General features: G+C 42.6%; 1 protein-coding gene across 1 annotated transcript in view; it reads left to right on the top strand.

Moving 5' to 3' along the window:
- Positions 1-25757, top strand: part of unc79 (UNC-79 domain-containing protein) — a 96752-nt gene that overhangs the window by 13450 nt on the left and 57545 nt on the right. The window contains exons 9-26 of the mRNA XM_075699716.1: positions 6392-6406; positions 8179-8243; positions 8813-8974; positions 10144-10364; positions 11568-11778; positions 12270-12336; positions 12399-12436; positions 13351-13454; positions 14523-14610; positions 15509-15597; positions 15954-16077; positions 16342-16513; positions 17515-17657; positions 19333-19584; positions 20562-20729; positions 23348-23525; positions 24025-24197; positions 24628-24776. Coding sequence (XP_075555831.1) covers positions 6392-6406; positions 8179-8243; positions 8813-8974; positions 10144-10364; positions 11568-11778; positions 12270-12336; positions 12399-12436; positions 13351-13454; positions 14523-14610; positions 15509-15597; positions 15954-16077; positions 16342-16513; positions 17515-17657; positions 19333-19584; positions 20562-20729; positions 23348-23525; positions 24025-24197; positions 24628-24776 — 2419 coding nt within the window. The remainder of the gene's footprint in view (positions 1-6391; positions 6407-8178; positions 8244-8812; positions 8975-10143; positions 10365-11567; positions 11779-12269; positions 12337-12398; positions 12437-13350; positions 13455-14522; positions 14611-15508; positions 15598-15953; positions 16078-16341; positions 16514-17514; positions 17658-19332; positions 19585-20561; positions 20730-23347; positions 23526-24024; positions 24198-24627; positions 24777-25757) is intronic.

Raw genomic sequence — 25757 nt, 5'->3', positions numbered from 1 at the left:
GCCAGTCTTCACGCAGTGCAGCATCGCACGTTGGAACATGTATGCCTGCGCTACCTGCATGTGTTCTTACGTTGTGACCTTACCTGCAAGCTGTGTCTTCCAACTGCATTCCCTAGAAGTGTCTATACATGCTACCTCCCAATCGTCCCTGTCAAGCAAGCTAGATTGCGGTCTTGGAGCATTGTGGTCTCAGAACGGGGACATCGGGAACCCGAGCACTTGATCCCAACTTGTCGCAGCAGTTGTCAAATTTGTTGTACAAACTGCACTCCAAGAAGTCATTCATTCTTATGTGATTTCTTCAATTACCTTGCACTTTATATATTTCAGTTTCTTTTTCGGCAGCACCATGCATAATTTAAAACCACTGGGAGGGAGCACATGTAAGTCAAGGTGAAACAGTGAGGTTAAGAATGCTTTCCTAGTATCACTTTGTGGAATGTGTACTCACCAGTGATGCCACTGACTTTGATACTATAGGGGGAACCAGCAATAACAGCACCCAATAGACCGAATGCACCTTTTGATCCACATCCAGTCAGAGCACATATTTAATGTTTGAAGCTGCTGCAATTTTTTTTTTGCTTCACATTGTACGATTTTTTATTGCAATTTATTAATAACTTTAATTACATCTAAATTCAATGTGTTTCGTTTAAACAAAATATTGAGCCATCTGGTTTGCTTTGTAGAGAGAATTAAGTTTCCTTGTGCATTGCGATAGAAACAGCATGTATCAACAGATATACACATTTTTGATAACTGAGCATCATGTTTGGCCAGCTTGATTCCTTTGCTGCATGCAGAATGAAATTGTATGTTGATACTATAAATGTTGTTCTGTCAAAGCCTTTGTCTCCTTGCTAAAAGATTGCTGCGTTATGCACAGTCACATTCAGTATGAGCTGTTACAGCTGTGCCCATGGTTGAAGGGGTTCCAAGGCTACATGGTGGCACCAACATATGAAAAATTGCACAACTAAATGTGGTTTCAATTATTGCTATTTGTTAAACCAATTTTTCGTATGTCAGAGCCATCATGCATTCTCAGAGCCCCTTTGAACACAGGCACTGGTGTTTCAACTCATATGGAATGTGACTGTACAAAATTCATTTTACTTTAGTTATCCTTAGAACTTCATATTTCTGCTTAGTAGCATCAAGATTTGGCATGGGATTGTTTGGTAGTCTAGACCTCCAGAACAGACATTATGCTCTCGTGCGTTTAGTAGAAATATCTTGTTTAGAAGGCATGAAAGAATGATCTGTTCAGCAACAGTGATGACTTGGGTAGTGCATAGCTCATTGGCCTTTGCTGTATTTTGTATCGGTATTCCTCTCTGGGTACCAGTAGAATACAGTGTATATTTTAGCAGTGTGGGTCCTCCGCAACACACAGCTTGTCATGTAGAGAAGCCTATGTGCATGGCACCTCTTGTAGATCTTTTTGCTTTTCTGGCATTCCACCACATCTGCAGAACGCTGGTAACCAGCCTCGTCTCCAAGATTAAATGGAAGCAGGAGGCTTTTGTGAACATGTCATTTGATCTGTAATCGCTAACTTTTAGTTGCACATGGTAATCAGTCATTTCTAAGGCCACATCCATTTGCCAGAATTACTGAGAAAAGTGTCAGTTTCGGATATTTATCTTCACACGCAGAATGCACTTGTTCTATACATGTGGAAGAAGAGCATTCTGCATAAATACAACATTGGCCATGAAATAATGAATTAACAATAGCATTGTTCCTTGTTGGCTCATTGTTGTCTGTTTCATTAAGTTACACAGCTGGAGAGGCTAAATTGAGCTGCTTATCACAGTTTTTTTTTTATCTGTCCAAGCAACAAACACCCACCATTGTATGTCACTGTTTCAAATAAATCATATCATAAGAAGCCAACAAACACTGACACCAAGGTCAACATAGGGGAAGTTACTTGTGCTTAATAAATGAAATAAAGAAACGATAGATTAATGGAAATGAAAGTGAATGAAGAAACAACTTGCCACAGGTGGCGAACAATCCAAAAACCTTCGCATTACAGGTGGGATTGTTCCCCACCTGCGGCAAGTTCTTTTTTCATCCACTTTCATTTCCATTAATTTATTGTTTCTTTGTTTCATTCATTAAGCACTAGCAATTTTCCCTATGTTGTCATTGGTGTCAGTGTTTGTTGGCTTCTTATGATATGACTAATAAAAATCGGGCCCCTCAGTTAACCCCCTTTCTTCCTGTTTGTTTCAAATAAATTGCAAGATGCAGAAAAAGGACTTTTATAAAAGAGGTCTTAACATTGTCTTGTAGCAGCATACAAAAGATGTACATTTTGTTTACAAACCCCATTTTGTAAAGCTACAATAATCCTCCATGAACTCGGAGCTATAAAAAGTGGGGAAATATTTCGAGATAAGCGGACTTTCGAGATAAGTGAAATTATGAAAGTAGATGCAATCTGGCCACGCCAGATACTGCTAGGGATGTTTTGGTCATTTTCACGTGCATCGGCACCAGAGACATATAGGCGTCTACAGGCAACGGCATTACTGGTACTATGCCAAGAGAGCATGTGCTTGGCACAGAGTCAAGACAATTGAGCCTAATGATATATTTGAAGCCAGTCGTCCAAGCATAACCCTTTTCATACATCTGAAAAGCTGAGGTACTTTTTGCATCGTAACGAATTCTGGATGGTATAACTTGAAAAACTGAAGCTATGGAAAGGTACAGCTGTCACACCTTTAGCAGATGCCTACGAGTAACATGGCATTTATGCCCCACCTTCGTGCGAGTATTAAGCGAGTGTCCTTATCAAGCTGCAATCTTGCTGAAACTCTGTGGTTTTGCAAACTGGCTTCTTTTGGTTGCATCTCACGTGGGCTGATCAAGCCTGCTCAAAAGTGTTGATGATCTTGCCCAATGTCGCAATTGATACTCTGGTGCGTCACTGACAGCATCCTAAATGACAGAAGAAAAAAAAAAAGATAAACTCCCTCCCACTTGAGTGCTGCTGCATCAGGCCAGAACAAAGTGGCAATGTGCACCCGATCAAGTGCGCGCAAGCAGTGATAGATATAAAGAAGGGGAAGAGATAAGCTGGGAGCGCGGCATCTGGCTTGGCTAGCAATCTGCTGCAGTGCAAAAAGCGAGTGTATGCGATGCTTCACCGTTGCCTTTCTTGTGGTATTTTCAAAGTAAAGATTTTGAGATATCTGGTGGCTGGGCACAAGAACTTTTCAAGATAAGAGGTCAAAAACAGATGGGTTGAAAGCACGGCCAGAAAAAAAAATTATCTGGCATTTCGGGATATATCAGAGTTTGAGCTAACGAGAGTTTACGGTATTATTATTGGCACATTTGATGCGCATGTATTTACATTTGCAAAAACACACTTCATAAGCAGCTGTAAGCTTCGTGCTATGAAACTGCATAAGATGTGCTTTGTTTTTCTGTAGTAAAATGCATAAGCCGTTCAGTTAAGGCATTATTATTTTAGAATGCATGAGTACGTCAAAATTGGTACTTAAAGAAGTGGATGTGCAGGCTGCTGGCAGCAAGGCTGGAGCAGACATTTAACAGTCGTGTAGTAATGGACAGAATTTCCTGTAAATAGTTCTTGCTGACCGATTTAGCCTATATCACATGCTTTCAGCAAATAAGGCTGAATGCAGCGAAGCACACAAAATATTTGAGGAAGGGCATTAACAGTGGGCCAATATACCACCAATTAAAACAGTCATTGCCTTGACTTGTGTGGGGTCTCTCACACCCGTACTCTTGGGACAAAGGAACGACAACACAGTAGTGCAAACAATCACAAGGGCATTTATTGCACCTTTCATAAATCAATGCCTGCTAGCCGAGTTGCTATCCACAAAACATGCCGATGGGCGCGCGACAAATCTAGAAGTCCGACTCACCGCGACCGGAAAGCGAGCGAATATGTTCGCCCCATGCTGGATCCCAACGCCTGGTCATTCGCGTGTACGGTCACGCGGACGGTGGCGCGTTCCAAGGCGGCCACGCGAGGCGGTCTCGCAGAAGCATGGGTCGGCGGCGCGCGGGATGACCACGCTGTTTGCCGACCCGCCGGGGAAGAGCCAGCCTGTCCTCCCCTGCGCCCCCAAGTAACCCTGCCGTGAGGAGGCGTTAGCAGCGCAACACTCGCGCCATCTCTCGCACTGCGCCCCAACCACATCGACCGCCGCGGGCATCACGCAGGCCTCGCGGCGAAGCCGGATTACAGGAGACGCGCCATGCGGGAAAAACATATCAGGGGACGCGCGAGAGTCGCGCATCCCCACACTTGTTTCACTCACATTCTCCATGAATATTTTACGCTCCATAAGCCATCATGCTATTTGATCATCCAAACTAAATGTTGTACTTAGCGTGACAAGTTTTTATTGAGAAAAATGCAGAATTTGACTCTGCTGTGTTAAGAATTGTTGGTAGTCTAGTTGGTTCCAATTCATAGCGAACAAATAACAGCACAAAATGACGAAAACAAGAAGGCATTTATACCTGCGCTGACTTACAATGTCGTAAGTTACAACATTGTAAGTCAGCGCATGTGTTTGTTGCCTTCTCGTTTTCGTTACTTTGCGCTGTTATTCATTCACTTTGACTCTGATACTAGTTTTGTTTGTCTTAAAAAATAAATTGATAATAAACAAAATATTAGCTGTTCAGAGGAGGCACTTATTAGAGTGATGTTTACAGTGAAACACCACACGAAAGACACTGCTCAGGCATGTTTTTTCCTATGATGTCGCAATACAATGAGACTTTCATGTAGAGGGCATTCCCCTTTTATTGTTTCTTGCTGCGAGTGACAGTATAGCAATCTGTTTGCTGCAAAGAGGGAACACAAGCAGGGTTAGGGTGAAACACAAACTATATACCCGACGCAACCAATTTCTTTTATCTGTTTAGACAAAAAATTGTACACCTGGTACGTCACTGTTTCAAATAATGCATAGTGTGGTAGTTCTGCATTAAAGCCGAGCATGAACATGCTAGCAGCTTACGGAAATGAAGTTTTCTTGAGAACTTGCGGTATGAGTACACTATGCTTACTATCGTGTCGAAGGGTAATTTTGCGACAAGGAACAATAGCAGCTATAGAATGCGTAGTGTAGGCATATATGTATTTAATATGTTTTAGCTAAAGATTAATAAGGGGATCTGAGGGAGTCGCATTTTTGTTAGTTACAACCTTATGGAGAAGAAAGACGAGGAAGCCAAAGAAAGCATAGGGGAAATTAATTGTTATGTTTTGATTGAAAGGTAGGTATAAGGAAAAAAACACAAGTGGATGAAAAGACAACTTGGTGGAAGCCAGAGCCGTACCCATGTTTTCTACATTACGCATGCACTGCTTTAACTCTTTCAAGGTGAATGAAGAGCTCAGTTCGTCAAGCAAACACTTGCCAGCTTGTCCAGCACTTCTGTTTTGTTTTTTTGTGCAGGCCTAAAGGTGATTTGAGCTCCTGTGTTGCTCCACACTTCTTTCAGATGCAATGCTTTATTTTGTGCTGGTTGCAAATAGCATCAGATGGCACAAATAGCTATGGGAGAGGGAAGTTGGGAGCATAGACTTGCCTGTGTGCAGTGAAGCCTGCCTTCGGTACATTGTGAAAATTATTTTTTTTCGCAGTAAACTTCATTCTTCTGACAGAAGTTTTCTGCATGTTCTTGCTTTATAAGATCATCAGAATCATTTGCACGTGATGCTGGTAGCATACAATAATTTTGTGCAGTGAGGCCCACTTTTGTTGCAGTGTAAAATTTTCTTTTTTTATGTAATTTCACCCATCTGACAAAAATTTTTCATGTGGCCTTGCTTTATGTTATCATCAGACGCATTTGCATGCAAAAAGAAATTCCTTCTTCTTTTTGCAAGTTTTTTTCGTTATCTTGCCATCCTTAAAGGGTTGAACCAAGTTGTCTTTTCGTCCACTTCCATTTCCCTTTCCCCTGTTATATCTACATTTCGAATATAACTTAACAGTTAATTTTCTTGATGAATTCTCTGGCTTCATTTTCCTTTTTTTTCAATTTTTTTCCCTACATGTCTTGGATAGCAGCATCCAGGACACGTGGCATAACTTCTAAATGCCAATTATGCATCAGGGGCAGACTTGCAATCTTTCCTGCCCCTTTAGCTATAAAGAAGATGTTTCATTTGGTAGGAATTGTTGAAACTTAAGTTTTGAAACTATAGTACCCTTTTCAGTTTTCTTTCTTTTTAAGCAAAGAAATGAAGTGACTGTTGTGGTGTATATGTCTGTGCCATTCAGCTGTGTGTGTGTGTCTCTCTCTTCTTCTGTGCCCTGTGGTCACCCCGTTGTCTCACCCTGGCCTCTGCCCCTGTTTAACACTCTGTCAGGATCTTGCCCCATTGGTAAGATGTCTCTTTGCTGTATACCCATGTCAAAGCTCTTCAATGATTGCAGCGCACTAGCTATTATATTGACTAACAGAGATGGAAGAAAGAAAGTCCAGACTTCTGCAAGAATAAGTTTAGAGAAAGCAAGAACGAGAAGCGTTAAGTAGGTCTGCAGATACAGTAAAGTCCTGTTGAAACAGTCATGCCTCAAACGAAAATACCTTTGTTCTATCGAATATATGTTATACCGTATTTACTCGCACAATGTTCTCACTTTTTTTCAAGATTGATGCACAGTTGGGGGTTGCAATAGTTATGTAGGGAACATTTTTTGATGAAATGTTCTAGAAGGTAAATATAAAAATTAAAAGTAATGTGGCTCTGTATTGGGGTTCTCACGCCAGCCACTGTAAACAGAAACAAAATATCACTTGCAAACAAAAAGCGTTTATCATTGTAATAAGAGCACAGGTTCTACAAAAGCAGAAACTGCAAAATTCCTTTCTTTTGTAAACATTAGCTGAACATTGAGTTACTAAACGAATAAACAAAGTGATTTTGCCCAACTTATTCAGTGTCAGTGTCAACTCGGATGTGAAACAGGCAGACGACTGTCGCTGTAGCCACTTTCGAGGGTGCGATGATTCATTGAGTAAAGAAAAACATAACTTTAGACGACCAATGCAGGGGCTGTGAATGTTATGTGGGTGTGAGCATTATGCAACTAAATATGTTAAGCGTGCATTTGTTACATGCTGACATTGGCGAGAGATAAGTTAGATGTACTTTGTTATATACAATAATTTTTCATATCCACATTTTATTATATCGAGGTTCGACTGAACTGCGTTTCAGAACTGAACTTAGTATCACCGCTGTTATCAGGACTAAATGATTATGCAGCATTATTGTTGCGACTTCATGTAACAAAGGTCCTGATGAAATAAATGCGATATCAGCATATAATTGAAATGTTGCAGGGAGAAAAGCTAGGTCATCTTTTGACTCATGTGAGCTAAGGATTTCTTTTACTGTCCCAACTTGGGATTTTTGTACACAAAATCATATCATATTAAGGACTGCTGCATTCATTGTTGAACTTTGATGAAAGCTTTCTTCTTTGTGTACTCTATCCTTTTATGTTCATCCCAGCTCTCGTGATCCTTGTTCCACTCGATATTTGCATCATGTCGCATCATGAAAATAAACCACATTCCTAGTTTTCACCACGAAATGAAAAGTCTGTGTGGCTAAAAAAACGAGAAAACAAAATGACTCTGAATACACTGGCTGGGATACAAATTAATTTCTTGCGATATGCGAATGAACTACTCTTCAGAAAACAAAAGTGCTTTATTTGTTTCCACATGTTGAAGTGTGCGCTTAACATGGTATGATCAATCTCATAATAGCCACAGCGCAAACAAAAGCAGTAGGGAAGAGCACTTGCATACTTTATCTACTGCTTACTGCAAGCATTCTTGATTCCGGTCATGCAGGCTTTAACTTGAAAGGTGCACTAAATACTACATTTAGTAAGGTAATTAAATATTATGCCTCTGTCACTTTCCTTGATATAGGCATTTTAAGAGCTAGCTCAGCATCACGCACAAGGAAAAAAATTTTGTCAGCTTTAACTTGGCATATTTTGTTTTTTTATCACTACAACAGTGCGTCTTTGCATACCTTATTATAATGAAATGGTAGTCAAGCATCTCTGGTTGTGGCTTATACGTAAATGTGATGCGGACAAGTTATCTGAGAATGTGCGTAACGTTTTTCTCTAGGTTGGAAGCCACTGATGTGTCAGCGGGAGAGCTGTGTCAGCATCGAAAACAAAGAAGCCTACAAGGTGAGATGCCTTTTTCTTTAATGCTGGAGCTGGCAGCATGGCTAGTTTTCGATGCTTTGTGAAGGAAGAGTTGATGAATGATACAACTTCATGACTTGTGAAGTACAGACATGCTTGATTCTGTGTCATTGTTCTCAAGGCGGAAGGAAAAGCTTTCTTTTGGTTTGGAAAATCAGTTTGCTGTCAAATATTGTAAAAACAACTTAGTAACGCGTAAAAAATAGTCGGTCACCATTAGTTTGCCTCACCACAATAAAACTATATGCTTAAAATATGAATTGCAATTTCACCAAACTAAGAGGCTTTCTTTTTGCACTTCTGAATTTGGCCTATCATATAAGAGTAGTATGTACTGTCAAAACTAGATTTAACAATGCTACCCATGACACTCCATCATTAATAACGGCCATGCGTTAATTACACCCTAAATTTCAGACCCTTACCAATAAAGTTAGGTCAGTACCGTGGCTGTTTGTCAAAGCACCATTCTCAAACAACAAACAATTTAAACCTATTTACTTAAAGGGAATAAGTACATGCATTACTGGCACCACTTTTTCCGTGAACAGATGTGCCTTGATCACTCCATTGCCATTGCATCGGGGGAGCGGCCACCACCCCTGTTCGTGTGCCAGGGGTGCGCTGACCAGATCCGCCGGGAACACGGCCCCAACCACCTGATGGATGTGCTGCTGCCAATGCAGGAGATTTCACTTCACTGCGAAAACAAGGTTGGTTGTGCATATTGCTAGGGAGGGAGGAGTGAAACAGGTCAACACAACCCTTTAACTCCCAAGTTCTCTCGTAAAAGGTCTACAAAATTTACCAAATTCATCAGAATTGTTTGCCATGATTTTTGGAATGTAGACACACTTGTGTGCGGTGAAGCCCACCTATTTTAGTGTAAAAAGTTATTTTTCTTTATAAAATTCACCTTTTTGATAGAAATGTTTCGCATGGTCTTGCTTTATGTTATCATAACAATTTTGTGCATGCAAAATGGGAACTGTCTGTATTTGCAAGGCTTTGTTCATTTTTTTTTTACTGTCCTTAAAGGGTTAATGGCCATTGTCATTGTCATTGTCAAGTGTCAATTTGTCATTGAGGTAAACAGTATATTTCTTGGTTTGTGCTGTTGGTGTTTCTTTTAGCGCAGTTATCTGGACCGTGAGTTATATGCTTAGGAAGTTGAAACAAAGCAGAGGTTCGAAGTAATCAAGAGTGACTGAACGAGGGATGCCTCAGGCTGAAGGCTGCAGCATTCCTTCTTTAACCACTGTTGATAATAGCCCTGCCAGGCACCAGTTAATTATGTCCGTTAAAAATGTAGCTTCGCCACATTTTTGGCAGCTTCAGAATCACGAAAAGCGTATTACGGAAGATGCAGAATGGATTAAGAATCCTTAAATTCTTCAAAGAGTTTGGACAGGCTTGCAGCATGTGCTTCTATGCAAGAACTCCCAACAGGAACATCGCATACAAGGACATTGACTATTTTACATCTAGCATACTTGGAAAGCACTCATTCAACCACTTGCAAAATATGCCTGACTTTGTTAAAAACGTGAAAGAAGTTAACCTGCCACCTGACGACATACTGGCACCAAGAGCAAGCGATTGGACGTCTACCTTCCTTTTCGTTTTACTAAAACACTTCGCACATATTATTCAAACTTGCAGTGCAGGTCTAATCAGAAGTGTTTCGAGATCTACCGTATGCAACACGTTGTAAATATCAATATACTTGTCAATGTGGTTTTCCTTTTTATTTGTGACCTTGGTATGCATAGTTATGTGCACAGCACTTGAATGAGATATGCTTGAGAAGGTGCTACAGAGAAGTGCGCGGCGCACGAGGCTAAGGCTTTCCTTTAATGTATGATGCTGTCCCGGTGTGCAGAACTGCAGCGGCCGTGAGAAGTCTGCCAGCGTGACCTGCTTCTCCATGGAGTGCGCCAGCTTCAACGGCAACCGGCCCATTCGCTACTGCGGCCAGTGCTTCCAGGGAAAGCATGCTGGCAACAATGAGCGTGCCAGCCAGCACGTGGCTCTGCGGCCCATCCCGAGTCCCTGGAGCATGGATCGCGAGACACAGCTCTACTTTGTTGAAGCCATTGTCAGGTGCATAAACAGTGGCTCCATAAATCTTACACTTGCTGTGTGTGATTATCAGTGTTTGAACGAGGGATGTCGGTGGAACCAACGGTTTGACAAGTGGACTTGCGTTTCTCAGGTCGGCAACTGCTTTCCTTAGCAGCATTTATGTGTGCATAGATTGCACTTCCCCACCCACAATGGGGGAGGGGGAAAAGAGTAAGCTGGTGCATGATGCAGGTTAAAGGATGTCGCCCTAAAGAAAAGGGGGGGGGGGAGTGTGTGTTTAATTGTGATAGTGAGGGAACATGTAGGGGTACTGCTGTTGGTATTTCCAAGTAGGTTGAGAAAAACAGAAAAAGGCCTACACGTGTAAGCAGACATCGTCAAACAGGTGGGCATATTTTCCAGAGAAACAAGGAAATAAGAAGGTAGTATATGCGTTGGACATTTTAAGAATGAGAATTAAAAAAAGGTAGAATTAGTGAAAAAACAAAAGAATGTGAAAAGATAGACAACTGGCTGGATGTATAGTCAGTGAGAAATGAAATGCCATCATAGTTGTGCAGGCTGAACCACTCATCCTGTACTGTTACGTGACTCCGAATCGATACATTAGCAGATAAGAAGTAGTCAAGTGCAGTGGCCACAGCAGTTTTTAAATAATCAGAACCTTAGCAGTCATACCATATGTAGATTTTTAATGAACAGTGGAGAGGTTGGCCTGAGGAGCTGTCTCTGGCCTACTGCTCTGCAGAAAGAGGAGGGGGGATACGAGATAAAAGGAAAGCGAGCGGTGTAGATAACATACTACACAATGTCATGGAAAAGTATCAGATAGTGGAGGTCAGTCACCTCATCTCTCACATTATCTTGAGTGCTTTGTTCATTCTACAAAGCACATAAAAGTCTAACCACCTCGATTGTTTTCTTTCGCATCGGCCCATCTTTCGGCATTGCGAAAACAACTGATGATCAAGTTTTTTTGTTGGGCACTCCTACATGTCACATGGACTTATTAGCCATAGTTTTAAGCCTACCGCCTTATCATGACAACCTTGCGATGTGACACTTGCATGATGCATGTAAAAATGCTTCATGAAATTGGCGCCTAACAGTTCGTCATTCGCTTATAATCAAATGTTGCTCCAGCAGAAAGGTGCCAAAGCTGATTATAAACTTCATTTTCACTGAAAGCCTTGCATTCGGCACTTCTCACCTGTAATGCAGTCTTCTGAAGGAGGCACAGCCCTCGTCAGACAAAGGGGGCATTCCTGGGAAGGAATCGACGACTGACCGCCACTCACGCTTAGGTGGCCTACTCTCAGAAGGCCCCGAGGAATCTCTGGAATGCATGGCCCAGGAAGAGCGTCAATTGCTGAGCCGCTATGGTGTTTGGCTCCTAGTCGGCCTCTGCACACCCGAAGACAACACTCTTCCTGTAATCTGTTCTCGAATTTATTTCTTGGTCTGTTTGCAAAATGTTGGATAATTTTATTCAGTGGGAAGCATGTCTGTTTGGGAAGTACTAATAATGAAACTGAACTAAATAATCTTCAATCAAACCTTTAGTGTAGGCACGTAAGCTATAGGTCTTCTATCATTGCAGGACATATCCTTTTCTTTAAAAAGACTATTTTCAACCGACCTAGTGGAAGTTCAAGGGATGTCTCAATTTCTGTAACGCTGGTTGCACTTAAGATGGAAGGTATCAAGCAATGTCTGTTGATTGTGAAAATGTTGTAGCCCTAAAAGCCCTGCTGCGGAACTTATGTTCGAATGAGCCATAGCTTTAGCCAGAAATGCCATTTGTACCTGACTTATCTTATACCTGGCATAGAATATTCAGCATTTGTCGCATAACTGCTTGAAAAATGTAGAAAAAGAAAGGTCTTTCTGTATTGTCTAAATAGTGCCAATCCTCCCATACAGGAGACCCTTGGCCGCCTCCTGGGAATGCTGTTTCAGTGGTTCCACTACACTGCTTGCTTGCCTGATGGTACATCCCATAGGCCAGTGTTTTGCGCATGGTTTCTTAATTTCCTTTATTTATCATTGCAGATCAGACAGGAAATTCACTAGAAAGGCTTAAGACAGAGGTAAGTATTCCACCGTTTTACCAGCCCCATTTAAGGTGGTCTGCATTGTTTGGTGAATAATTCGAAATTTGCTTACTAGTACAGGAATATGCTTGCTTCCTTGTTAAAAATCAAAATTGATTTCTTATGAACCTGGACTGGTGTTATATCACCATAGCAAAACTTGGCTTTAAAATTTACTAGCCCAATAAATGAAGTTGCTATATCGTGAATTTACTATGCCCAAGGGAATCCTTAAAACAATGCAGTTACCTTTACATCTTGATAATTCTTTGCTTTTGAATATCGATATGGGTGGGGAATATAATTTATTTGGGTCTGTTTTATTTGCTGATAAGTGTAGAGAATGCAGAGCCATGAGGTGACAAATTAACATTTTTGTCGTTGCAGTAACAAAAAGTCCTGCTAATCTTGCGACCTATGTAAAAAAAAAAAACTGCTGCACTGTGTTCCGATTGATGCAAGCGAAACCGACCTTGTGTAAAATATTGCAGTGTTCACTGATGCAGCAGTACGCAGTATAGATCCTTTTAATGTTTACTCACATAGGTTCTAAAAGACTTCGAGTTTCACCATCTGGAACGGCCCACTAAATTTAGCAATACAAGTTACAAAACCTGGAAGTATACAGGACCCTCCACATGGCATCAGTATTTCTATGTTATTAAGGCGTATATTGGTAAATGAATGTTATTCCGAAATGCACAGGAAAGCTAGATGTGCGAGGCGTGTTTCTTATATTTGGACACACCAAGAGCGTGTGTCTATAGTTGATTACAGGCGAAAACACTTTTTCTTTTTTGCAAACAGAGGTGTCATAAGTGTGCACCCGGAAGTTTTCTGGGGTCACCCACACATGCTGGTGACACGATGCACATAAAAGGGTACATTGTCGTGCGTGCTTGTCATTGCAGTACATCCATGGCTGGCTGATGGACATTGCGCGCACCCACTTTGATGTTTTTGTGTCCTGTCTCCTGCCTCACCCTGCAGAGTATGCTCAAGTTGGAGGGCACTGGTCAGTCCTTGTGCTGTTTGGAATCCTGTGCACTCTTTTTGGTGCTGAGTCATTCATTTGCTAGATGAATCAGTAATAGAAACACAAGGAAGAATTTAATAGCGCAACTGCTGGAGAAGTTGCCTGTCATTGAAGCTTGCCTTGGCTTTGCCAACCCTTAGCAACATTTACTGTTACTTGATGACCCTGACTTATGTCTTTAAGGCAGTAATGTCCCTCTCTGGCTGTTATTTTTTTGTGACTGATGACACACCAGCTTTCTGTGTTGCTCATTTCCATATTTCATGTGCTTTTCTTTGATCTCAGAGCTTTTATTTTTTTAAGTGTGCAGACTGTGGTAAGTTCCTGTGTACTCTTTCCCATAAAATCACCCCAACTTTTGCATGAAGTTTTAAGCAGTAACATGATAGCACCTTTTGCTGAGGTAAAGGCAGTTCATGCTCTTAATGACAATTGCAACCAAGTTTAACTTTGGCTAAATTGGCTACAAATGTGTAGTAGATGTACTATTGAAGCAATCATGGCAAAGCTGCTGAGCTGGTAATTGTCAAATCTTTTTATTAACTACCTTTAATTAGCACCTAAGCAGATGACACATGCATCTGGTGGTTAGTGAATATGACATGCAAATCCCAGACCATGGATGCCTCCAAGATTTTCGGTGTGCAACATGTACCGCCTAATCTTCGAGGTTACATTGAGGAACCACCATGCTGGCTCTTATTGTTCCACATTCTGTGTCATTTCTGCTAAAAGGTAACGGCAGCATTTGTTCCCAGTTTTGGTGTCAAAAATGTACATTTTTGCTAGCTTTTCGCGGCGCATCTACCTGCATTTCAAACGTAAAATTTTGCTTAGAGGCTGCTCTAAATCATCAGTATCTGAAACTGTAGCCTTTTTATTCAGCCCAAAGCTTTGTTGCAGTTAGCCTTTAGAAGCTGTACACTGTGGCAAAGTTCAATAAGTTCAATAAGTTCAATAAGTGTGTTCCTGGACCAAACGTGTCGTGCCTTGCTGGTTTTTGTGCCCCACCAGTGGTCAACATCTTTTTGTTCTTTCTGTGGCCAGGGATAACTGGCCATGCCAGACTGACCAGATAAAGGAGGGGTTCAAGACACTCCTTTGCCTCGTTCCGTATGACATTATCAACAGAGATGTAAGTGCTGAGTTTTCTTTTGTCTTGAAGCTTGTGTTGCTGTACTTGGGCTTGTTTTCAAACAGTGCATGTGTCAAACATGTTAATAACTGGTATAAATATGTGTAATTGCTGTATTGAAGGGCGTTTTTTTTTTCTAATACTTTGATGTAGCAGTAAAACTGTGTTGTCGCCTTTGCAACTTTCATGTCAGTGTTTCTGAAAAGAGAGACCATAAACAAAGAAAATGAAAGCCACCAGCTAGTATTGGCACATGTACCAGAAGGTGATGTGCTGCCATACCTGTGAGCAGGCACCTAGTAGTACTACAAGTAGATGTGTGAACAAAACAAAATGAAAGCCACTGTGAGGTTGCCTCATGACTGGAAGATGTTTGAGAAATGTGGTGTTGACACCACGTCTGGTTACCCTTTCTCGCTTGCTCAAAAGTAGCCTGCCAAACTAGACAGTCTTATTCTCTTGTTCAGTGCCCCTTGAAACATCTGGGAATGAGGATTCACATGAATTTTGTACACACATCTTTTGGCAAGTTAAGCTTGGAGACACAGCCGTAAAATGAGAAATGTAGCTGGTACATCACATATTGTATGGCATATCACGTAGAAATTGGCTTTCTTTCATTTTTATAAATTTGGAGATTTCTTTGAGCACTCATCTTGATTCTGGCTGACCTGGGGACCCAGAGTATCACAGTAATTGTGAAGGAAGCAGCTGCCGCACGTTCATCTTGGCATGTGTCTGCTCAACTTGTGTACCTTCAGTAAAACGAGACCTAGGTTTGGAAAATAACAAGATGTAATTTTCCTGTTATGGCTGATCATGTTGATGTACAGTATGCAGACTTAAGTTTTTGCAGCACCTTCTGGCTGAGCAAAGAGACTCACTGTCACGTTTTCAGGTGTGGGAGTACATCATGCCACATTGGATGGAAGCCTTCAGATTTGAAATACCAGAGGAAGAACTTTCTGAACTCAAAATCCTCCTCAGGTATGGCACCCCATCATAATATGGCATATGTAAGGTTCAAATTTGGGCATTGCCTGGCTAATGGCTTGTGCATGTGCTTAATTGTCCTGGGCCTACTCTTAGCACCTGCTGCAGAAACTATAGAGCAACCAGAAAGCCAAAGCGGAAATACAGTCTCTCCAGAATATGTACGAAAGTTTGGCTGTTCTGAGTGGCAGGGCCACAGCCGAATCCGAGAGCCCACGTTTCCACTCACGTGACCAACGTGCTCTTAGCGTGTGCACAACTATTGTGTGCCAAAGGCAGCAGTTTCTGCAGTGGTTGCCGAGAGGCATCTCACGTTGCGTAATATTAACTGGCGGTTTCCTTCATTGCAGCAAAATACTAGATCCAGACCTAAGCCCTTTGGGGTTCAACATCAAGCAGATGTATGGATTCCTGACTGCTCGTTTTGAGAACACCACTGTGCAAGTACAGGAGCAAGCACTGTACTGGCTACAGGTACGCCATGCATTGATCTATGGGGCTTAGGCCTCTTGCTTCTGGCCATATTTAAGACAAGTCTGTCCTGTGTTGATAGTATTATTCATTAAAAACTGAGAGACCAGAAGAAAAGGCATTCATGACGGAGTTCTGTGCTGATGATTAGTGCCCTGCCTAGTAGGTCTTGTTCTTTCCTTGTGAAGTCAGTAGTTTGCGAGCTTGAGTTGTCCTAGCGTGCTTGTCCTTTGTAACCGATGCAAGTTGCTGTGCCTGTGTGGACAGATCCTGACCATGCTGGAGGTTCCGGTGCCCCTGAACCTGCTCTTCTCCATGTTTTCCTCTGGGGTGCAAGTGGGGGCACCACCCACCGCAAGTGATGCAACTGCCAAGGAAGGACCTGCCCAAGTCACTGGTCTCACACCCAGGTTCCATCCACTGAGGCAGGACACCACTGGTGTGCAGGCAGTTCTTCAATAGCCGTATTCAGTAGTGGTTATTGTATGCACCGAGTTATTTTTCTTAGACCTGATCTACTTCTCTTGTAGTTAGTATTTGTGTGCTTGTTCGCATGTCCACACCTTTATTACTTGCTTGCTCTGTTTTTTTTATAATTACCTGATCTTTGTAAATATAGGAGGCCATCATGTCAGTTTTTTCTTTTTCTAAACCTGAACCTCTTGCTGTATTCTTTCACTATATATACAGATGACGCCACCATTCTTTTTGAAGTAAACTTGACTTGGCCCAGCTTTTATGCCAGCATAAAGCCTGGAGGGCCTGTGAGCTGTCAAAAGTTTGGTCCAGCATTTACAGTGTACATTCACCATATGTTGTGGCCTTGCCCAGGAATGTGTACTGTTTGAGAGAATATTCAGTGCTCCTAAGCTTCGGACTGATCAAACAGATAGCTATATGTCACTGCTGCCATTCTTTTGAGAGGAGGACCTCCACACTTTCACTTTAATAGTACTCATATATTGTGGAAAGCAATCTGTTCCACCTAAAGAATATAAATGGAACCAGCTTTCTTGCTGCCACGTATGATCCTGAGTCTCCTTTAAAAGTGGAAATTGATGCTGCGTTATAAGCAATTAGCCATAACACTAGAATCTAACAAAGGGTGTCAGCAACAGTGTAACGAGCTTGACAAGCACTTACTTATCAACATTTACACCTTGTGAGCCCTTGTACTGGCCCAGTCAGAATGTAGGTTTTTCTTTTAATTAACTCAGTGGCCACTGCAAACAAATCAAAATGCCACAAGAAAATGAGGATTTGAATTGACCAGCAGTGCGGGCGCAGAAGAGAAGCCTCAGCTCGGAGTCAACATATTGATTTGTTTTCTCATTGAAAAGCCTAAGAATCTCCTCATTTGAGGCTTCTCTTGTTTTCACACTGTTGACCATTTGCTACGATGCATCACTGTTTTCTTATCCTTCTCGTAATTCTGTGCAGGTACCATGCTTGGTAGCCTTGGCCTGGACTGCGACCAGCTGCCCAGCTTCCTACCCGAAGACGCACCTCCTCGCGAGGAAAAGTCTGATGCCGAGGTCACCCTCAGCTGCCATATACTCATGGTCGACATACTCATCAAGCAGGCAAGCAAACTTTAAACACTGTGGAACCAAGTGCGTTCATGCATATACTTAGACGTGAAAATGTTTTGGTTACATGATGGAAGGAGCATGAAAATTTGAATTAAAGAAAAGGGCAACAAGACATAGCATTACTGTTCTGTTTGCGTTTCTTCTTTCTTCCAAATTTTCGTGCTAGTTCCGTCATACCTGTTGACCAACTAGCTTGGCACAGAACTCACTTTTGGTTATGTGTGGTTTGTCACTTGAGCCACTGCATAAAAATGCAGTACACCATGTGTTCCTTTTGCTTTCAATTTGCAGCGAAAAGGAAAGAAAGACAAGGGTAGAGGAAGCTCCTCTCATCTTGCTCTTTCTTGATAAATATATTAGTCTAATCCAAGTGGGAAGTGCTTACATTTTGTATCCAGTGGCCTCCTTTAACTACTGTGTCCTCTTTCTTTGTTGAATCATTGTTTCCAAAAGAAAACAGGAATATTTTAGCCTGGGGTACTTTTAAGTCCACCTGATAAAGGAAAAAAGGAACAACATGCCACTTACACATCTGTTTAGGATTTGGGAAATACCTTGCTGAAGTTTATAATGTAAGACTGATGCCTATGATCTTACAGCTGTGCATTGATGTGCCCTACACATGTGATTCACTTGTTGCATAACGTATAGGCAGCATTCGCCATTCGGCAAAATCACTTGGCAATAGTGTTCCTCCTATTTCTGTCGACCTTTGTGTTTGTCAGTTTACACCTACGTTAATTAGTGTAAAAAATAGAGCTTTCCACCTTGTTCTCATAACTAGAGAAGACGTAATATCACAAACTAAGATAATAACACAAAAAGCATGGGGACAAGTGCTTCCATGTTCTGTCTGTTCGGTCATCTTAGTTCACACTTTTAGGCCTTCTCTACATATAAACCATTTAACCCAGCAAAGAGTTTGTTCTCGTAACTGTGTTGATGCTTTAAGTGCTATTATTGGAACAACATTTATTTTGTTCCGAGAAGAACTTTAACTTTTCCTATTTCGTATTTACTGCTTGGCATATGTTTACAGATAAGGAAATATGAGGACAATGAAAGAAACACAAACAATGGCACGGGTGGAACTAAATCACCGCCATCCAACACCTCTCCTAGTAATCTTGTGCAGCCTTCTTTGCCACTTGTCTGTTTAGTGAAGCCAGCTCGAGGGCAGGAACATGAGGCTCGACGCTGTACTTGGGACCTTTTGCAGGCAAGGTGTATATGTGTTATGGAATACAGCCTGTGTCATTGTTCACATTTCTTTCATTGTCCTTGTCCTTCTTTAGTGATAAGCACATGGTATGCTTATTTTGTTGGTGCTCCAATGGAAAATTCTGTGGGGTGAACTGGAGCACTTCCATATGCTCAGGAAGTGTTCCATGTTTATACACAGCGAAACCTTGTTATAGTGATGTTGGAGGGGGAGCCATAATTACTTCGATATGTCCATCACTTCATTATATAGTATAGTGTGTACAGCACTACGAATCACTGTGAACATAAGGGCCCCTAAGTGCCCTCATGCGAGGTACAGTTATATCCATTATTTTGTTATAGTATATTGATACTTCACTGTGCATTGTTCCGTTGCAACGAGGTTTGACTAATGTTTGCGTTGAAGGTTTAGTACGAGTGTGCTTGTTCCGGGATTGTGCAGCTAGAGCTTCAAGAGATCACCGCCCACCGGGGACTGGCCACGAATGAGGCTCGTGAGATCCTGACCCTGCTGCATGCCATGCTGAGGTTCCCACGTGAACAGCACCAATGTTGCCAAGCTGGCTGTGCTGGAGGTGCAGCCGGGGCAGTGCCCGTAGCATGCCTCACCTGTGAGATGACCGCCATCTGGTACCAGCTGGTACTGGCGCTTGTAGAGTTCTTCTGCCCCGTGATGGAGGTTGCCATGGCTGATGTAAGCAGCATATTGGTCACTTCACCTGCATCACGTGACACTTTTGTGCTTGCGATTGTGTAAGAGTCCCCCAAAATATATCTTATGCACGCTGGTTTAATGTGTGAACACCATAATGCAGGATGAAAGAAAGAAGACGCAGGACTAGCAATAACTTGTAATTAAAGTTTATTTTAAGCAGACAACGTACATAAAGAAAGCAGCAAGGGAGGTGTGGAGACTGCACCACACCGAAGTGGGGCGGAAGATCACAAGTGACTTGGCTTTATTGCCGATTAGCGATACAACCAAATCACTGAAGTTTTTCTAAAGACTTTTGTTCACTGTTTCATAACATTACAAATGTGTCACTGATATAAGCTTCCTTTATTCTTATTCTGATTTAAAATGCTTCCATTAACTTCCACACAAGTATGAGATTAAAAAGAATGCTTTTAAAATATCTTGTGCAAAAGAGAATTGGAATGGAAACAATTCCAAGCTGCATTTTTAGAAATGTGTACTGTTGTTGCAGGTGCTGCGCAAATTGTCAGTTCCTTGCTGTGAAATTCTTAAAGCTATTTAGGAGCAGCACTGTACTTGGGAACGAACTGCTGTTAACATAACAACGCAAACACTGTTTGATGTAATGTTGCTAATGCAGGGCACTGCTGTGTCTGTGTGCAGAAAGGTACTGTGAAGCCTTGTATTTAAAATAAGCAAGTCTTTAATATGAATATTGTGTGAAGAATAGCCAAGAAAACCTTCAGTGAAAATGGGGTGGCTATGTCAACTAACATCACTGAGTGTTCAATGAGGGCTTGCAACAGCTGTGTTCAGTGCCTCACATCTCCTGTTTTATTTTCGCTTGAATAACTAAACCTGCTGACACCTTCAACAGCCAGTTTCTTTTCACTTGCACTGCATGGTTGCATTGCGTTGCAATTGAAGGAAGAAACATACTGACATGGCATTGCTTTGCACACTCTTCTACGTAGATCCCCACGGATCCATCAAACATAGCCAACAGTCATCCACCCATCTCACCTAAGCCACTTCTCAAGGACGACTCACAGAGGTCATCTTCAGCCACTCCTCCACACAGGACACAGCCATCACTAGCCCCTCTAAAGGAGCCTGCGATACCAACTGTCCCTGAAAGCCAAGTCAGTCCCTCTGCCTGCTGGTGTAGCTCTGCATGTGAATGTACGATATTTTCCGGTGTATAAGTCGCACCTTTGTATAAGTTGTACCCACCTCAAAACAGCAGTTAAAAAAAAAACATATATAAGTCACACCGTGTATAAGACGCACCTGCTCATTCTATAAGCTATTTAAAAAAAAGAACAGTGACCAGAGTTCACTTCGTGAACTCTTGTCATACGCAAGCGATGACATGGACACTCCAGGTGCATTGCTGCGGTTATGGTCACCGCGATGTACCATAGAGAGTACAAGGACGATAACATTGTCCCTGCGTGCCATATATACTTTATGTGCGAGCGAAAGCGTGCCACGATGAGCCCAATCACGTACAACGGTGGAAAGCGCTGAAGGCAGCGCAGGAGGGAGGGGGGACGTCTTGTACTCTGGTAGCAAGTGCGCAGTGTGTGCAGCGGTGCCTGCCGTATCTTGAAAACGATCTGCAGATGCGACGACTTCGGAGTTGGTCGACTCGCAGCCTGCTGCCGCTTGTTTCGGAAATGAACGGTGCAAAACAAACAAGGACGAAGGAAAAGAAGAACACGGCACTGGCGCTGTCTTTTGCTTTGTCCTTGTCTGTTTCGCGCTGTTAATTTCCTAAACATGAAACACCACCAACTCACCCAAGTTTCTCTTCTAGTACTGCCGCCGCTTGTGTTGTTGCTCCGTCCTTCTCGCGCTGCGCTCCGCAACTCGATCACCCGAAGAACCTGGTGCCTCCATAGCATGCACACGACCTGTAGCAACTGCCCGAGGAGGTCAACCCAGTGCATTTCGCGTGGCCATGTCATCCAAATTAATTTTGACAGCAGTTCACCCCCCCCCCGGAAAAAGAAAAGAAAGAAAAAGCCATATATAAGTCGCAGCGGTGTATAAGACGCACCAATGAAAATTTCAGAAAAGAAATGCAACTTACACTGGAAAATACAGTAATGCATGTATTGCTGATCCTGAAGCGGTATTCACATGAGGGAGAAATCCCTTGCTTTGCAGTGGGGAGTGCACATCAATACATCACTTGATGATGACGTCACACCTCTTTGGGACCAGGGGGCTGATGTAAACATCACCAAGGATGAGAGACATTTTGCTGCACCAGTACAAAACATTCCTTCTTGGCAGAGGAGACAGCAGGGACCTTGCCAAATGGTCTAACAACCTATCACACCGCGCTAACCGATAGCATAGACGTGGCATAAAAATCTCTGCCAGCTTTGCAGGTGCCTGGCAGTCTCGCTCATTGGCCAACGATAGTTTTTCAGTGGCACAAACAGCTGCCGACATGCCAAAGCTCAGCGATAAAGCGTCTTTCTTTTTCATCTTGCTCACAACAGCATGCTCATGCCCACATGTACACTCAGTGTCGAGAGTATAGGCCACTTATACTGTCTGACGTCATTGACATCCATGAATCCCCGCACCAATCCCACACAGCCCGTGTGAGCAGGTGAGTGACACGAAGCAGCGTAATGGCTCATGGCGTCATGTTACCCTTTGCGTCGATGGCTTCCTCATGTGAACATCGCTTTTATTGCTTTTTTACAGGTTGGTGATAATTGCTGGTCCTTTAGTTTTTGCAATACTTCCTCGTAAATGTTACTTGGCTTGTAGAAGAGAGCTATGTGTTTTTTGATATGATGTTGCTTCTAGATACCAGTCTCTAGACCAAGGGACATTTCAGTGTGTTGCATAATATATGCATATAAACATTGCCAACATTGCCCATGGGGCACTGGGAATGGGTGAAGCTACCACCATGTGATCTGATACTGATACAAAAGCTGATTGTGGACACCGAAAGAGACGAAAAAAAGAAAAGAGTATTACATGTCCCGATCTATTCTCCCAGCATGAAACTGATATCACTCGACTTATTCAAGTTTCATGATCAAGCTTACAGAGCACAGCAGTCTGCTGATTTGCTATAACCCTTGTGGCTGGATGGGAGCGGACTCGTCTAAGCAACACAATCAACTTTTTGCACTGAAAGAATGCCAAAAGAAATGAGTGGTCACCAAGAACGTAAGAGCAGGGTGCGAAGCCGCAGATCACCTTAAGTATACATGTGCAGAAGTTTATTGCAGCTGAAGTTACACCAAGCAGCGTGTACTGTGAGCCACGCGCTCTTCTGTCTGTACTTCATTCTGGCATTCATGACACTCGACCTAAGTGCAGCGCATTGTGAGCAGAGTATTGGAATTGGTGGCAGTAGAGTGCAGAAATAAGGTCACTGACTTGACAGTACAGCTGCTTTGGTACGGTTCCAGGTGGCCAAAAGACCTCTGAAGTTTTGAACTGCTGCATTGAACAAGTTAAATACTAACAGCATTGTGTGCCTCATGGTTTAGCCTTATTGGTGTGAAATGATTGCTAAGTTGCTAAGAGCTAAAAATGGCTCATTTTATCCATTTTAGGAACATTTTTGTTTTGTTAAGACAAGATATCACATGCACACGTTTCTGTGGTGGCAATTCTTAGGGAAATTACAATATTTTGTTACACTCAATAGTTAATTATAATTTGTTCCCATATAGCGAGGTTTGGCTGCATTCTCCTTGTCTGTGCATGTATATGTGTGCAGGAAAGTCCTGAATCACTGGTGGATACTGAATCAGTATCACAGCCTGTTGAAGTGCAGACTTTAATGACAGCTACCTTGGAAGAGTGCACGGGCCACTTGGACACAGTGGCCATCATGCCCACAGAGCAAGTGGTCACTGCATTCGCACGTGCCGTCACGCTCACCGAAGATGATGTTCGTAAGTGCTCCATTTGACAACCGTTCCATGGCTCTTCACACTTGCTACATTTAGACGAAGGTTCAGGAATTAACTCTAGTTCAAATGATGTTCATTTGCGTGGCCTTAGCTGGGGTTGCTGCAAGGGTTTGTCACTTTTTCGTCAATAACTAGTTAAAAGCATTAAAGGGCTCCTTGCCAGGTCCTGCTGAAAATATTATTTATGCACTGGAAGTTGTAGAGTGCCATTTAGGAAGCATTCTGCTGTAAGAATTTGTAAAAAAATTTTAGTAATAGTAGAGACAGAAGTGGATGAAATGAAGGCAAGATATGATTTAGTCTGATACAAGCTACCACACATAGGGTGTCCATTTTAGTGTGGTGGTTTTAGACTGCTTAATTCAATCAAGATGACAAGTCGGACAGAAGAGTTGTGAATAGCCTCCAGCTGAACAGTGAAGTGAATTTGAGACATCAACTGTTTCGCCAAGATGTATTTTCTTTCTCTCTGTTTCTGCAGCGGAGGCAAAGTGTACAGTTGCATCAGCAACCCTGGTTGATGAGAACGATCATGCCGTACTGGCCCCTGAACCACCCGAAGACTCGTCATTCTGGCACACTAGCCAAGGGAAATTTCGCTTCACAATTGATGAACTGCCACCTCAGCTCCGCCTCACCTATGCATTGTTGAAGGTATATGTATAACTGTGCTTAATAATGCCTGCAGTATGTCAGGTTATTTGTGCCTACGAGCACTGTGTAATACTCGCTGCTTCCCTGACCGAATGAACAAAAAAGATGTTCCCCTTTAGGTCATTACAGAGAGTAGTTGTCTATACCTGCCCCTTAACAGCGTGCAGAGATAGCAATAAAAGAACAGTGTAAAAATAGCATTCCTAGTGTGTGTGTGTTCCCTGCACACGGTGTCAGGCTTCCAGGCACTCATGCGCAAGGAGTCTAGCCTATTTGCTTTGCCTAAGCACGCCACTGAGTGCAGACTCACCCTTGTGCAAAATAAATTACAACTACAGTTACAATTACTTCAGTGTTATGAGCCACTCTCCGAGTTTTGTCCTTGAATTTCGCTCTGGTGCTGAGTGACCTTCACCTTGTCTGCCCACAGGAAATGGCTGTGCACGAGGACGCTGATGTTCTGTACCATCTGCTGACGTGCCTCAAGCTGCTCAGCCTGCATGCTGAAGTGCTGAACCGAGCAGCACATGACCACCGTGGATTCCTGATCTGGTGCCAGGAGAACCTCCTGGTTGCCAAGTTAGTCCTTTAACCTTTGCTAACCTTTCGTCGTTGCCTTTTGTTGTTCTGCAGCTCCCTCTGAGGCAGCTTGAAAGAGCCCCAGAATAGCACAGAACATTTTGAACATGCAATTGCAGGATCTAAAGCACACATACTTGTGGCGTGTGGGTCGAAAATTGCTTGACCCTTCACAGGAAGTCGCAACACAGCAAAAATATTTCATGCTCCCTCTCTAGCGGCAGCACGTTGCTCCTGCAGTTATCACACAGTAACATCGCCAATGATGCTCTGACGTCAGCCCTAAGGGAAATATGCGATTAGTTGTGAAAACAGCCGAATCCACCTATATTGGCATTTTGAGTTATTGTCAATGTGGAACGGGAGAAAAATACCCTAGAGACTGTATTGAGCAACTTTATTGCCTTGCCACCACATACGCACAAGCACACACACGTGCGTTTGGTCGCAGCAGCAATGCCATGGTGATAAAGATGGCATTATCACTGATTTATTGTACTCCAACAAAAAAATGTGACAACCTGTTTGGTTGTGACCTGGGCCTAGGTAAACTGGGCTGATCCTGAAGGTAAAGCAATGTCTCAAGGTGCTAGCTGCAACGAGAAAGTGTGGAGGAAACTGGTGCACTCTCACATATAGTAAATAGATTGCTACTGTGCAATGGGGAATATGCACCCCAAAATCACATATAACTGCTCGCTTCACACATAAGTAAAGTGGTTTTGTGCAACGAGACATACCCACTAACGAACTTAAACTGCTTGTTTGCACGAGCAAAGGATTATTAAGGTTGTTATTCTTAGGTGCCATGCAAGCATCCACGGCTTACAGGGTAGAGGTTTGGGCTACTGCGATGGAGGATCTTGGTTCAAGTCCCACCATCGAACGCTTCACTTTTTTTTATTAGAGAGCTCAAGCATGCTGTGAGAGGAACCTACCTATTTAATCATCGACCGCAAAGTGCCTCGTACGAGGCACAGA

This window comes from Dermacentor variabilis, chromosome 7, assembly GCF_050947875.1.
Source record: "Dermacentor variabilis isolate Ectoservices chromosome 7, ASM5094787v1, whole genome shotgun sequence".
Classification (NCBI taxonomy): Eukaryota; Metazoa; Arthropoda; class Arachnida; order Ixodida; family Ixodidae; genus Dermacentor; species Dermacentor variabilis.
The sequence above is the reverse complement of the archived record's forward strand: the minus strand, read 5'-3'. Positions and strand labels throughout refer to the sequence as shown.